At 42.2% G+C, this 15,536-nt stretch overlaps 1 protein-coding gene across 8 annotated transcripts in view; it reads left to right on the top strand.

Moving 5' to 3' along the window:
* PAN3 (Poly(A) specific ribonuclease subunit PAN3) overlaps window positions 1-15,536 on the top strand; it is a 257,273-nt gene that overhangs the window by 154,310 nt on the left and 87,427 nt on the right. For all 8 annotated transcript variants that reach the window (XM_067148377.2, XM_067148376.2, XM_067148373.2 and 5 more), the window contains one exon: window positions 917-1,175. In XM_067148377.2, coding sequence (XP_067004478.1) covers window positions 917-1,175 — 259 coding nt within the window. The remainder of the gene's footprint in view (window positions 1-916; window positions 1,176-15,536) is intronic.

The raw sequence follows: 15,536 nt of genomic DNA, 5'->3' as shown, positions 1-15,536 counted from the left end.
AAAAATTCATTTATTGAAAAACAAAAGGTAATTACAATTTATTTTCCAACATAGTTTCCCACTTTAGAAACACATTTTTCCCAGTAAGAAGGAGGGTTTTTAATCGCAGCATCATAGAATGAAGCTGGCTGCATTAGGAGCCATTTGTTTACGAATTCCTCCATGCCGTAATCTATGAGCTTCATATCCGTATTGATGAATCACACAAATGCAAAGAGGAGAAGAATTCCACCTAATCAATACTTGTTTGTTATTGTTATAAAAAATACAGGACCAGTTTCGACCTTAGTGGGTCATCCTCAGCTGAACACATGTATACATTTAACACATCGTGCAATTGCAAACATTACCATATCTATAGAGGAATATCATGTGACAGTAACATGTCAGGTTGTTTTCATGAGTAGGGCATTCGTCATATTGGAAGTTAAGCATATGTTATCATTTATCTGTGTGACATGCATGAATGCACATCTATGAGAAGTGAATATTCCTAAACTTAAAACTAACTTATAAGTATTCATAAAATAAAAACAATATATACGTAAAACACTTTCATGCTTGTAAATGTTTGAGTTTATGGCTTGCACTGTTCCTTAATTCTTCAGTTTGACTGCTATAATTAAGTCTTATTGTCCATAACTGTGCATTATATTAAAAACTCAATGGCTTGAATTGTAATATGAGTTATACCTTACTAATGTTAACCCTATCATGGAGCTGTTTGTGTTGGTGTGATCAAACCAGTACCAAAAAATACTGAATTAAAACATAGTAGATATGACTTCCTTGTGTGACCTGATTTTTGATCTGGGTGCATGGTGGTTGCTGTGTTAAGAGTTTGTAGTATCCTTTTTTTAAATGTGTGTTCCTGGTCTGCACCAACTCTAAATGCAGACACTGTTTTTTGTTTTAGGAGAATGTTGGTGGAACAACGTACTTTTATCCTACGGCTGCTGGTGAACCTGGCAGTCTCAACAGCAGCGCGTTAAGTACGAGTAGTACTGTGTCGCCAGTGATACTTCCTAACTTCCATGTGTATCCTGGAACGCCTACCCATGTTAGCTCAGTTGACACCAAGACCTCAGGTTTCTACGTATCTGAGAGCATTCGCAATGAAACTATACATAAAAATGCTCTTATATTGGCCCAACCAGATCCAGAGCAATGCCCAGGTAAACTGTATGTGGTTTTATTTGCTATTGAGAGCATTAACGTTCTAGTGCTTGTATGAGAAAGATACAGACGTGCAACTAATTCCAGGCCGCCATTAATGTTGATTGGGCATGACCTCGAAACCTACTAGCCAACACTCTTCTTTACATCCTCCACCCTGCACAGTGCTTTTCCTTCATTAATGTGTATTTTAAATAGTTATTTCTAGTCTTTGTGTTTCTGGTCATGACTTTGGGAAAGGTGAACTGTTGCTGCTCATCAAAGAAAATGAACCAAAATTGCCGATCTTCGGCATCCAGAAAAAGGGCACATAAGTCAAAAGTTGCCTTTGAGGTATTAGCCTTAAATTTTTTAAACACTTAAGAGAGGAAGCAAAGGGCAATTCAGTTGTTAAATATGCTACAAAAATTGTTCACAAATGCTGCACATTTCCCAGTATTTGCATGCTTTGTTGCAACCAGAAGCAACCTCAATAATGTCAGAATTATAATTATAAAATTTAAAAGCAAAATGTTCAAAATTTCCCACCTTTTTAACAATATATCAGTTTTCCTTAGAAATTCAGAGTTTATAAGACTTTTTGTACTTTTTCTTTTTAAAGTGTGTATCAAACCTCCACCTACAAAATGAACCTCAGTCATTAACATTCACTGTGATTTATATATTTTTATCTAGTTTTTATTCTGAGCACCTGAAAATATTAGTATATATTATATAAAATGTAATATAAATGAGGTACTACTGATTGTAGCACAACACTATGGGAGGGAAACAGTGATATGTTGTTAAAAAGATGGGAAATTTTGAACATTTTATTTTAAAATGTTAGAATTCTGACATTATTGAAGTTGTTTCTGGTTGCCAGGAAGCATGCCAATACCAGGATATGTGCAGCATTTGTGAACAACTTTTGTAGCATATTTAACAATCGAATGAATTTTGGCATTTTTTCTTCCTCTGTTAAGCTGGGTCTCCCCTCTAAGATGTGTGTTTGAGTCATCAGTCCATAGACTGGTTTGATGCAGCCCTCCATGCCACCCTATCCTGTGCCAACATTTTCATTTCTACGTAACTATTGCATCCTACATCTGCTCTAATCTGCTTGTCATATTCATACCTTGGTCTAACACTACCGTTCTTACCACCTACACTTCCTTCAAAAACCAACTGAACAAGTCCTGGGTGTCTTAAGATGTGTCCTATCATTCTATCTCTTCTTCTCGATAAATTTAGCCAAATCGATCTCCTCTCACCAATTCGATTCAGTATCTCTTTATTCGTGATTCGATCTATCCATCTCACCTTCAGCATTCTTCTGTAACACCACATTTCAAAAGCTTCTATTCTCTTTCTTTCTGAGCTAGTTATCGTCCATGTTTCACTTCCATACAATGCCACGCTCCACACGAAAGTCTTCAAAAACATCTTTCTAATTCCGATATCCATGCTTGAAGTGAGCAAATTTATTTTCTTAAGAAAACTCTTCCTTGCTTGTGCTAGTCTGCATTTTATGTCCTCCTTACTTCTGCCATCGTTAGTTATTTTACTACCCAAGTAACAATATTCATCTACTTCCTTTAAGACTTCGTTTCCTAATCGAATATTACCTACATCACCAGCCTTCGTTCGACTGCACTCCATTACTTTTGTTTTGGACTTATTTATTTTCATCTTGTACTCCTTACCCAAGACTTGATCCATACCATTCAGCAACTTCTCGAGATCTTCTGCAGTCTCAGATAAAATAACAATATCATCGGCAAATCTCAAGGTTTTGATTTCCTCTCCTTGGACTGTGATTCCCTTTCCAAATTTCTCTTTGATTTCCTTTACTGCCTGTTCTATGTAAACACTGAAAAGGAGAGGGGACAAACTGCAGCCTTGCCTACTCCTTTCTGGATTGCTGCTTCTTTTTCAAAGCCTTGATTCTTATCACTGCAGACTGACTTTTATACAGGTTGTACACTGACTGACAGTGACAATGCAACACCAAGGAGGAGTGGTTCGAAAGGGATGAAAGTTGGGGAAAAAACAGAGACGGCACGGATGAATAATTGATGTTTATTTCAAACCGATATGCAGGTTACACAATGCGCACGGCATCGACTCAGTAGGATGTAGGACCACCGCGAGCGGTGATGCACGCAGAAACACGTCGAGGTACAGAATCAATAAGAGTGCGGATGCTGTCCTGAGGGATGGTTCTCCATTCTCTGTCAACCATTTGCCACAGTTGGTCATCCGTATGAGGCTGGGGCAGAGTTTGCAAACGGCGTCCAATGAGATCCCACACGTGTTCAATTGGTGAGAGATCCGGAGAGTACGTTGGCCACGGAAGCATCTGTACACCTCGTAGAGCCTGTTAGGAGATGCGAGCAGTGTGTGGGCGGGCATTATTCTGCTGAAACAGAGCATTGGGCAGCCCCTGAAGGTATGGGAGTGCCACCGGCCGCAGCACATGCTGCACGTAGCGGTGGGCATTTAACGTGCCTTGAATACGCACTAGAGGTGACGTGGAATCATACGCAATAGCGCCCCAAACCATGATGCCGCGTTGTCTAGCGGTAGGGCGCTCCACAGTTACGGCCGGATTTGACCTTTCTCCACGCCGACGCCACACTCGTCTGCGGTGACTATCACTGACAGAACAGAAGCGTGTCTCATCGGAGAACACGACGTTCCGCCATTCCCTCATCCAAGTCGCTCTAGCACGGCACCATGCCAGGCGTGCACGTCTATGCTGTGGAGTCAATGGTAGTCTTCTGAGCGGACGCCGGGAGTGCAGGCCTCCTTCAACCAATCGACGGGAAATTGTTCTGGTCGATATTGGAACAGCCAGGGTGTCTTGCACATGCTGAAGAATGGCGGTTGACGTGGCATGCGGGGCTGCCACCGCTTGGCGGCGGATGCGCCGATCCTCGCGTGCTGACGTCACTCGGGCTGCGCCTGGACCCCTCGCACGTGCCACATGTCCCTGTGCCAACCATCTTCGCCACAGGCGCTGCACCGTGGACACATCCCTATGGGTATCGGCTGCGATTTGACGAAGCGACCAACCTGCCCTTCTCAGCCCGATCACCATACCCCTCGTAAAGTCGTCTGTCTGCTGGAAATGCCTCCGTTGACGGCGGCCTTTCATTCTTAGCTATACACGTGTCCTGTGGCACACGACAACACGTTCTACAATGACTGTCGGCTGAGAAATCACGGTACGAAGTGGGCCATTCGCCAACGCCGTGTCTCATTTATCGTTCGCTACATGCGCAGCACAGCGGCGCATTTTACATCATGAGCATACCTCAGTGACGTCAGTCTACCCTGCAATTGGCATAAAGTTCTGACCACTCCTTCTTGGTGTTGCATTTGCTCTGTCAGTCAGTGTAGATAATTCTTCGTTCTCGGTATCTGATGCCTATCATCTTCAGAATCATAAATAGCTTGTTCCAATCAACATTATCAAACGCCTTTTCTAGATCTACGAATGCCATGTACGTGGGCTTGTCCTTCTTGATTCGATCCTCTAAGATCAGACGTAAAGTCAGGATTGCTTCACGTGTTCCTACATTTCTTCTGAAGCCAAATTGATCTTCTCCCAACTCAGCTTCAACTTGTTTTTACATTCTTCTGTAAATAATACGTGTTAAAAGTTTGCAGGCATGAGATACTAAACTAATGGTGCGGTAGTTTTCACACCTGTGAGCACCGGCTTTCTTGGGAATAGGTATAACAACATTCTGCCGAAAATCGGATGGGACCTCTCCTGTCTCGTACATCCTGCAAACTAAATGAAATAACCTTACCATGCTGGTTTCTCCTAAGGCAGTCAGTAATTCAGAGGGAATACCATCAATTCCAGGTGCCTTGTTCCTATTTAGGTCACTCACAGCTCTGTCAAACTCTGACCTCAAAATTGGGTCTCCCATTTCATCAGCATCAACAGCCTCTTCATGTTCCAGAACCAAATTATCTACATCGTTATCTTGATACAACTGTTGGATATGCTCCTGCCATCTTTCTGCTTTGTCTTCTTTCCCTAGAAGTGGCTTTCCATCTGAGTTCTTAATATTCATGCACCTAGATTTCCTTTCCTTGATTTTCCTGTATGCATCATCTACCTTTCCTAGGACCATACAGCCTTCGACATCCTTGCACTTCTCCTTCAGCCATTCTTCCTTAGCTACCTTGCACTTTCTATCCACTTGATTCTTTAATCGCCTGTATTCTTTTCTGCCCCCTTCATTTCTAGCATTCTTGTATTTTCGTCGTTCATCAATCAGGTTTAGTATTTCCTGAGTTATCCACTTGATTCTTAGTTGATCTTTTCTTCCTTCCTAACATTTCTTCAGCAGCCCTACTGACTTCATTTTTCATGACTCTCCACTCGTCCTCTATTGTGTTTCCTTCAGCCTTTTCATTTAGTCCTTGTGCAACATGTTCCTTGAAACAATCCCTCACACTCTTTTCTTTCAACTTGTCTAGATCCCATCTTTTTGCATTCTTTCCTTTCCTCAATTTCTTCAACCTCAGATGGCATTTCATGACGAACAAGTTGTGGTCAGAGTCCACGTCTGCTCCTGGGAAAGTTTTGCGATCCAACACCTGGTTTCTGAATCTTTGCCTAATCATAATGAAGCCTATTGGATACCTTCCAGTGTCTCCAGGTCTCGTCCACCTATACAGCCGTCGTTTGTGGTGTTTGAACCAAGTATTGGCAAGGACTAAATTATGATCAGTGCAGAATTCAACCAGCCGACTTCCTCTTTCGTTCCTTTGTCCCAATCCAAATTCTCCTACTGTACTACCTTCTCTTCCTTGGCCTACCACTGCATTCCAGTCTCCCATCACAATTAGATTCTCGTCACCTTTTACATATTGTATTAAATCTTCTATCTCCTCATATATTCTTTCAATTTCTTCGTCATCCGCTGAACTAGTAGGCATATAGACCTGCACTATTGTGGTGGGCATTGGTTTGGTGTCTATCTTGACGACAACAATTCTTTCACTGTGCTGGTCATAGTAGCTTATCCGCTGCCCTATTTTCTTATTCATTATTAAACCAACTCCTGCATTTCCCCTGTTTGATTTCGTGTTGATAATTCGGTAGTCGCTTGACCAAAAATCTTGTTTATCCTGCCAACGTACTTCACTTATACCAACTACATCTAACTTTAGCCTATCCATCTCCCTTTTCAGATTCTCTAACCTATCACAACGATTCAAACTTCTAACATTCCATGCTCCGACTCGCAGAATGTCAGTATCCATCTTCCTGATGATCGCTCCCTCTCGTGTAGTCCCCACCTGGAGATCCGAATGGGGAACTAGTTTACCTCTAGAATATTTTACCCAGGAGGAAGCCATGATCAGTACAGTGGAACCTCGATTCTCCGTTTTTTGAGGGACCACCGTAAAAAAACGTACAACACGGGAAAACGGAAAATCCGGGAATGAATGAACCATGAACAATTTGGCTAAACATCACAAAAAAGAAATATGTATACTTAAAATCTTACAAACACCACTAAACCAAACCAAACTACAGCCCCAATGGGCCTTCCGCCTACCAAGCGACCGCTGCTCGGTCCGAACGCCTGCAGATTATGAGGTGACGCGTGGTCAGTGTGACAAATCCTCTCGGCCGTTATTCCTGGCTGTCTAGACCGGGGTCACCATCTCACCATTAAATAGCGCCTCAATTAAAGGTAATCGTAGAATGAGTGAACCTGGGACCAGTCCTCATATCCAGGTAAAAATACCTGACCTGGCCGGGAATCGAACCTGGGTCCTCCGGGTGAGAGGCAGGCAAGTTCGACCGCGGGGCCGGCTTCAAACATTAATTACTGGTATGCAGCTTAAAAGTCTCGCAACTTTACATTCAGTTTTACCGGGGAAACTTCGTCGGTTTCGTCTGAAAACTTCTTTCAGATCAGCAACTTTGATCGGTCAAACTGTTCGAAAAACCTAATAACATCAAGCCAAACAATCGACCACAAGTATTTTTTAATTCTCGAATCTAATAAAATAACGCGCATTGGATACAAAAGCGCCCAACATGATGGCGAAATCCCTTTTTCTTTAAATCTTCCATTGTAATTTGGTCACCGGTACCTGGGTACTGTTCGTAGTCAGTTGATGGAAATCTTGTACCGCGCAAATTAGGCCTACGGCCTATATCGACTTTTAAAGGTTATGTTGAACTCGGGAATATTGTTTCGAATGTAAGTATCGATTCTCAAGTTTTCGAATACATTATGTTCATTATTGTCCGTCACTAATCACGATTACATTGGAAAGAGAAAAAAATACCCTCAAAACCTCCAAATTTATGGTTATTTGCGACCTTGAGCTCAGCTGGAAAACGCGCTTGCTGTCCAAGTCGGCACGAGAACGAAATGATGCAAAGGTTTTTCCATGTAACGTGCGCAAATAAAACGACTGCAGTTTTAACATTTTAACACAATAACGTGAAATTCCTAGTCTTAGGACCAAAACAGTAAAAGGCAATCCCAAAACCACCCATGCCTGTCTCGATAACGTAATCGTATAGGCTACGATAATATTAAGATACTCAATTTGTGTTACTGTACTTAAGAATGAGCAGTTTAGATTCCTACCTGAAAGCTCAGTGACTATACAGTGCCCTCAGGGAAGTGCCGAAAACCTGTTCGGCGATACACTCGGGAAAAAAAAAGTAAACATCTAACCATAGACATAAAGTACACGCTTTGCAAGTACGAACATTTGACGAAACTCGTTCCGTCTTCAAGCAGAGCTGTCGAAATGCATTCTGTCTCCTTCCAATTGTTGTGGACACTCTTTGCTTTATGATTTTGATTCTCTAAACAATACCACTCGAATGCGATGCTAAGATGGTCCCTTATGCAACTTCACCGCCGATCAATTTTCCTCTTCCTCAGATTACCGCAATGACTGGGCGTTAACACCAAGATCCACAAGTATGCCGTAGCCGTCCTTTCGTGAGATACAGTTTCTTGAAAAACGCGTGATCGAGGATTTAGCGGTGATGGGACTGAAATTTCTGAACGGTTGATGCGGGAAATAGTTTCTTCGAGAAACGGATGATGCGGGATTTTTACAACGTGATTTAATTAGGATGCTCGCGGGACCGCGTAATTTGAACGGATAATACGGGAAAAAACAGTTTCGGGGAACGTATAATCGAGGTTCTACTGTACATCATTCCTACAGAGAGAGCTCCATGTCCTCGGGAGGTAGTTACGGCTGTAGTTTCCCATTGCTTTCAGCCGTGTAGCAGTATCAACACAGCTAAGCCATGTTGAATGTTATTACAAGGCCGCATCAGTCAATCATCTAGACTGCCGCCCTGGCAACTACCGAAAGGCTGCTACCTCCCTTTCGATGAACCATTCGTTAGTCTGGTCTCTCAACAGATACCCATCCGATATGGTTGCACCTGCGGCTCGGCTATCTGCATCATTGGGACACACAAGCCTCTGCACCACGGCAAGGTCACATGGTTCGCAGAGGAGGCCCTCTAAGATATAAATAATTTATTTCATTTTTTATCATAAGCGTTCTTATAACTACAGTCGTTATAGCTAGAATTCACAACAGCGGGAAATTTACTCACTATAACGGATTGTCGTTGTATCCAATTTTTGTATAAAAGTCTGAAAACCCCATACACATTAAAATCGATATGAAACGGTAATCAGTTTGTTCAAAATTTGCGTTTCCACGGATGATATCCATACTACGGCTTACTTGTTTGTTATTTTTCGAAATCTGATACTATGTGAAAGTGTGTGTTTAATTTCATTCTGAAAAAATTACATTACCGTAGGCTACATCTCCGAATCCAAAACAAACCCCACTTTTTCCTTCCAAAAATTGAAATCAGGCTCAAAAAGTGCTTTGTGAAATCATATGAATGCATTTGTTGTACAGTACGCATTCTTAGACCCCAAACATTGGCTTTCGTTATGCCGCATTTTTTGCGGCTGCACAATTATTCTTTATTTCCACGGGTTTAATGACCACTAACTTAAAATTGGCATCATAATACCGAAGAGAACCTGTTGAAAATTTGCCGGCAATACCTATTCCACGCGTCTCTACAATAAGGCGATCAGTCAGGAAAATATTCTTGCTGTGTATAAAACTGTTACTGTACTTTTACTCAGTGTCAGATATAACTGGCTACCGCTACACGCACGTCTCGCTTGCAGGGTTCGGCCAACTTCAGCGGCTAGTGATGTTTAGGCCTAATCGCGGACGTTGAAGGTCAATGAACGAGTTAATTGCACCACGGTATTGCCATTCCGTCCATTGCCTTCTGCGTTCTCATACCTCACAATTTCATTTTCGACTTCTTTAAAGCGTCTTTGTTGCGGACCAGTGAGTGCATTTTTTGTACAGTATACATTTTGTCTAGCTATCTTTGTCTTCACACTAATGCTAAATATTGGCTTTACTTAGGCCTGTGCCATATTTTCAAGCGGCTGCACAATTATTCTACATTTCCGAGTGTTTAATAACCAGTAACTTAAAATTGGCATCATAATATCGACGAGAACCCGTTTGCTGACAGTACCTGTCCCACGTATTTTTACAACTATCCATCACGAAAATATTCCTGCTGTCTATAAAACGTAATTTTACTAAGAGTCAGGTACAGTAGACGCGTTATAACTCTGCCACTGAGTAGCCATGGCCTTTCTAAGAATTTGAAGGCTGGCGTGTTTTGATGCCATTCTGCAGATTTGAGAAACGTTTTTGTAGAGGCTAATAAAATGTCATTCTCTCTTCACTATTTCCCGTTGTTTTGATGCCATTCTGTAGATTTGAGAAATGTTTTTGTAGAGGCTAACAGAATGTCATTCTCTCTTCACTATTTCCCGAGATCCAGTGACGGCACACACAGGCACCACACAACTGGTTGTCACGGATAGCGATGTACAGTATAATAGAGGCGGTCATTATTATATTGTCAACGAATTTTGTGTGTGCGTGAGCGTGCGGGGGTGAAAAGAAGCAGCGTGTTTACAGCGGTAGCATTCAGTGGTATTCATTACTGTTGGGCTGCGAACGCAAGACAGGCCTTGATTTTTCGCATGAGATTCTGAGGAAAAATCTTCGTCTTGGTTTCGGAGAAATACAGTATCACTCCAGAGTTTTTTCTTCAAATAGCGTCACCTAACCTCACCGTATATGTGTCATGAAAACATATTTGAAACGCATGTAGAGAAATGAGTTATCCTTGCTAAAAATGTACATGTGAATAAACTTTCTGAAATTTAACTAGGCGCGAGATAATATGAAATCAGTGATGTACTCTGCCATATCTTGAGGTGTACCACATTCTTAATTAATTTCAGTATATAACATTAAAATTAAGAGATCGTTTTCCAATACTTTAGCTGTTATTTTTAATGAGTTAACAACTGCTGTCGGCCATGTTATTTACGCATTTATTACAAAAAAAATTTATTCTCTTTCATTTTGAATTTTCGTTAGAGAACAGCAGTCGTTGGGTATTACTAATCGACACCAACATCGCCTTTGAATGTGGACGAGAGAACTCGCAAATGAGAAAACTATACCGTACCAAAGATGATCGATCGCATTTTGTGGCAAACGTTTCAGTTTCCTTATTCAAACAGCGTCATCTATACTAACTTAACCTTACTAATGATGAAAACATACTTCAAGCGCCAGTAGAGAAATGGTAACCTTCTCGCTATAAATTTACATGATAATTACCTTTCCGTAATTTAACCAGATGCAAGAAAATACAAAACTAACCTCTGAAATCAGTTATGCACTCTGCCATATCTCGAGGTGTATCCCATTTTTACTTAATTGCAGTATTTGGCATTAAAATTTAGTGATCGTTTAGTCAGCCTTTATTTTTAACAAGTTAAGAACTGTTATCGGACACGTAATTTACGCATTCATTACGAAAATATGTTCTCTTTCAATTAAAATTTTCTTTACGGAACAGCAGTCGACGGGTATTATTAATCGACTCCGACATCGCCTTCGAATGTCGACAAGAGAACTCGCTAGTGGACATAGCGAGGAAACGATATCGAAGATAATCAATTGCATGCAACATAATCGCTGGGATGCATAAATATCGGTAACGGAATAAATCACGCGCACTTAATCGCTCGTAATAACAGATGTGTCAGTGATAGGGCTCTCGCTGTAACCGAAGGATAATACACAGTTTAATATAGGAATTTTTAAGGGACAGCAAAACATTGTCGATATAACGGGGTTCTCGTTATATCCCGTACTCGCTATAGCGGACTTCTACTGTACTTACTTTTATCTGTATTGTGTGTTTGATCTCAAAAATCCCAGTCTTAATTACAGTTCAATAAAATAAGTTTGTTATGTGCCCTTTTACCAACCAGGGGTTAGGTTTAAAATAATTTGTACACTCTTAAGATTTAGGATATTCATTTATTGTACACTGAAAAAATGAAAGGGCATATGGCTTTTAGTACCGGGAGGTGTCCAAGGACTTTGGCTCGCCAGGTTTAGGTCTTTTGATTTAACGCCTGTAGGCGACCTGCGCGTCGTGATGATGAAATGATGATGAAGACGACACATACACCTAGCCCCTGTGCCAGCAGAATTAACCAATGATGGTTAAAATTCCCGACCCTGCTGGGAATCAACCAGGGACCCCTGTGACCAAAGGCCAGCATGCTAACTATTTAGCCGTGGAGATGGACATTCATTGTACACTGAAAAGTATAAAAGTGTAAAATATGTTAATTCTGTGACTTCGAAACAAACTTTTTGGCAAAAATAAGTGTGTGGAAGAAAAAAACTATACTGTAGGTGGTTAAAGACCTTCCATGGTTGACTGTCAAGGTGTCACCTGTGTGGGACTAGGTCCTGAATTACAACTCTGGATGTGATCCAGTGAGGTGATAATGAGGCCGCTCCTCTGGAGTACTACAGACGCCTTGTGCAGCTGCCCCTAATCTGGAGAATAGACACTGCGTTAATGCATTCCAGTGGCATTGCCTTCACTGTGGGGACCATCACCCCACCTAAAGGGGCTCATTCGTCCGAAGCCGTTGGCCCGCTTAGGGAGTCAGGTTATTTCCTGCCGCCCAACACTCAAACCCAAAAACAAAACTCAAGAATACAAACCTCCGCTTTACCCTTATGCGAAACAAACCAACAACAGGCCTATTTTTAACCGAGGAAAGGGCACGAAGATTGGAGCATCTGAAGAAGTACTGGGAGGACCGCAAAGCCCGAACAATCCCTTCAAAAAGACCTGAACGATGGACTGACTCAAGTGATCCAATGTGGTCATAAAACAGAAGAAGAAGAAGAAAAAGGTGGTTAAAGAGGCCTACAAAATCAAATCTCCTGATAACATAAAAGTTAGGTGGTCTATGTTACTGATTAGGCTCATCCAATATTCGTTCAATCGAATCACGGTCTCTTTGGGACAGGTGTGTACACAAATTTCTTACATCTATTTTACAAGCACTAACAGATGCTGCATAATGGATTCCATTGGCATTTCCTCCTCTGTGAGGACCATCACCCCATTCTTCAGAGTTTCTAAGTTGAATGTTGCCAAGTGGGTGAGCGGTGTGTACAGTACCTTGGGAAGCAGTTTTCTGAACACGTTGCACTACCACTTTTAGTATACTTCCTCATTACAAACTTCATTATAGTGAACTTCCTTAAAGTAGACATGATATAGTCTTTTGGGCTTATGCCGTGTCAAGAAAATAGGGTGGTTAAAGGAATAGGTGATCTACCTCCTTAAAGTAGATTTTGGTGCTGGAAGAAAGAAGTTGGATAGTGCAGTTTCCCAATCTTTGACCAAGGCTCGATCCATCATCATTTCAAATCTTGAAGGGTTTTCTCTACACAGTTCTTCGTGTGTTCAACCGAATCTGGATAGAGGGTGAGTTTCCGTCTCAGTGGCGAGAAGGCATAGTCATTCCTGTCCTCAAGCCTGACAAAAATCCTAAGTATGCAGGAAGTTACAGACCTAATTGTCTTACTGTTTGTGTAAGCTATTTGAGAGGATGGTAAATCGCCGACTTGTGTGGTGTCTGGAGAAGCAAGTACTTTTGTCCGAGTACCATTGTGGTTTTCGAGCCATTCGCTCGACCACTGACCACTTGGTACGCCTGGAGAGTTCTATGAAGGATGCATTTCTCGGCAAACAGCATTTGGTAGCTGTTTTTTTTTTTTTTACTTAGAAAAGGCCTATGACACCACATGGCGATATGGTATCCTGTCAGTCCTGCATCAATGGAGATTCCGAGGTAACTTGCCAGTATTTGTTGCAAATTTTTTGCCCCTCTGTCTATTCTGTGTCCGAGTAGGGGGCCATATTCGCAATATCACGTTCAAGAAAATGGAGTTCCACAGGGATTGGTTCTTAGTGTCACTCTGTTCGCAATTGCCATAAACGGTATTGTCGCTGCTGCTGGTTCAGCAGTAATACCATCGCTATATGTCGGCGATTTTGTTCTGCATTATAGCTTGCATAATATGGCAGTCTCAGAACAACAATTAAAGCAAGCTATTAGGAGAGTGGAACAGTGGACTTCAGAACATGGCTTTCGGTTTTCAACTGCAAAGACCTCTGTTGTGTACTTTTGCCGGAAGCGCACTCTTCACTCGCATCCTGAGCTTTATTTAAGAAATGTCGCTCTTCCCGTAGTAGACACTTACCGATTTCTTGGACTTCTTTTTGATGCAATGCACTAAAAAGTTGAATATTTTGAAGCTCCTTAGCAGTACTAACTGGGGGGCTGACCGCACGGCGCTCCTATGATTTTATAGGGCACATATTTTATCCAGGTTGGACTACGGCAGTGCAGCATATGGATCACCAAGGCAAAGCATCCTTGCGAAACTGAATAGCATCCATCACAGCGGGGTTAGGTTGGCAACGGGAGCTTTTCGTACAAGCCCTATTGCTAGCCTGCTCGTCTTTACACCCGAGGCACCAGCAAATGCTTCTGTCCTCTGCTGCAAATTTGTGACAGATGCCACTTCAACTAAGCTATCCTTGCGTCTTCCACAATAGAAACCGTCGGCTGTACGCTACTTATCCTTGAGCAACGCGGCCGGTTGGAATACGCTTGGATAGCAGTGACAGATTGTTTGATGTACCTTCGGTTCCCTGCCTTGTCAGACAATCAAGTGGGGTACCTCCATGGATCATACGACGACCTGAAATAATCCTGGATCTGCACACTGGCCCAAAGGAAAACACATACCCTTCGATTTATTGGAGGCTCTTCCTGTCCGTTGTTGGCCGGTATCCAGGTTCAGTCGTCGTTTATACTGATGGTTCGCGGGCAGAAATGAAAATGGGCTGTGCGTTTGTTGTCGACGCTGATAGGTTTCTTTTCCTGGAAACCTGTAGTGTGTACATAGCAGAGCTCTATGCTATCTGTGAAGCTCTGCGGTATGCACTGTCCGATGAACGCCGACACTTTCTGCTGTGTACTGACTCCTTGAGCTCACTACAATCTATTGAGACCTGTTTTCCTCGGCACTCTTTGGTGCAGCGGATGCAGGACGTGCTGGCCAGGTGTTCAGATCCCGGCACCAGAACCACGTGGCTCCCAACCCACATGGGTGTGGAGGGAAACAAGTTAGCAGATAAGGCTGCCAAGGAGGCAGTTACATTGCCTCCATTGCCTTACAAGGTTCCAGCAAGTGATATTTGCTCTCAGCTGAGACATTTGGTTATGTCCCATTAGGAGATGGAGTGGCAGTCCACTCCACTTCCAAATAAACTGAGAGCGATAAAAGGTACAATGAAGGTACGGAGGACTTCCCTTTGGGCTTCTCGGAGGGAAGCAGTGGTATTATGTCGTCTTGGTATTGGCCACAGTATAACAACGCACTCCTATTTACTGAAAGGAGAGCCCCCTTCGGTGTGTACTTGCGGCGATCATCTTACCGTGGTACACTACCTTATGGAGTGGGTGGACCTGGTCGATCTGCGCCGTAGTCTAAAACTCCCAAGTACCCTCTCCCTCATCCTGCGAGATGACTAGCGGTCAGCAGACCTAGTCATCAGTTTTATGAGGGATAGTGGTCTTTTTTCTCGTGTGTAATAATGTCCTTTGTGTTAGTGTATTTCTGTTAACTGTACTTTTATCCCTTTGACTCTATTTTAGTTCGTGTTTGCGTATTTTAATCTGTTATTTTTACTTCTAACTTAAATTATATATATGTATTGAAACAGGAACGCCCGTACTTCAATTTTTCGGAGAGCATGGGCTGATGAAATTAATGGAGAAATGATCAAGGCAATGGTCATTTCTGGAAAACATTGGATCTACAGACTCTTTCGTAAGATCTGG

Source organism: Anabrus simplex, chromosome 5 (assembly GCF_040414725.1).
Source record: "Anabrus simplex isolate iqAnaSimp1 chromosome 5, ASM4041472v1, whole genome shotgun sequence".
In the NCBI taxonomy this organism is placed as follows: Eukaryota; Metazoa; Arthropoda; class Insecta; order Orthoptera; family Tettigoniidae; genus Anabrus; species Anabrus simplex.
This window is presented reverse-complemented; position numbering and strand designations above follow the sequence as displayed.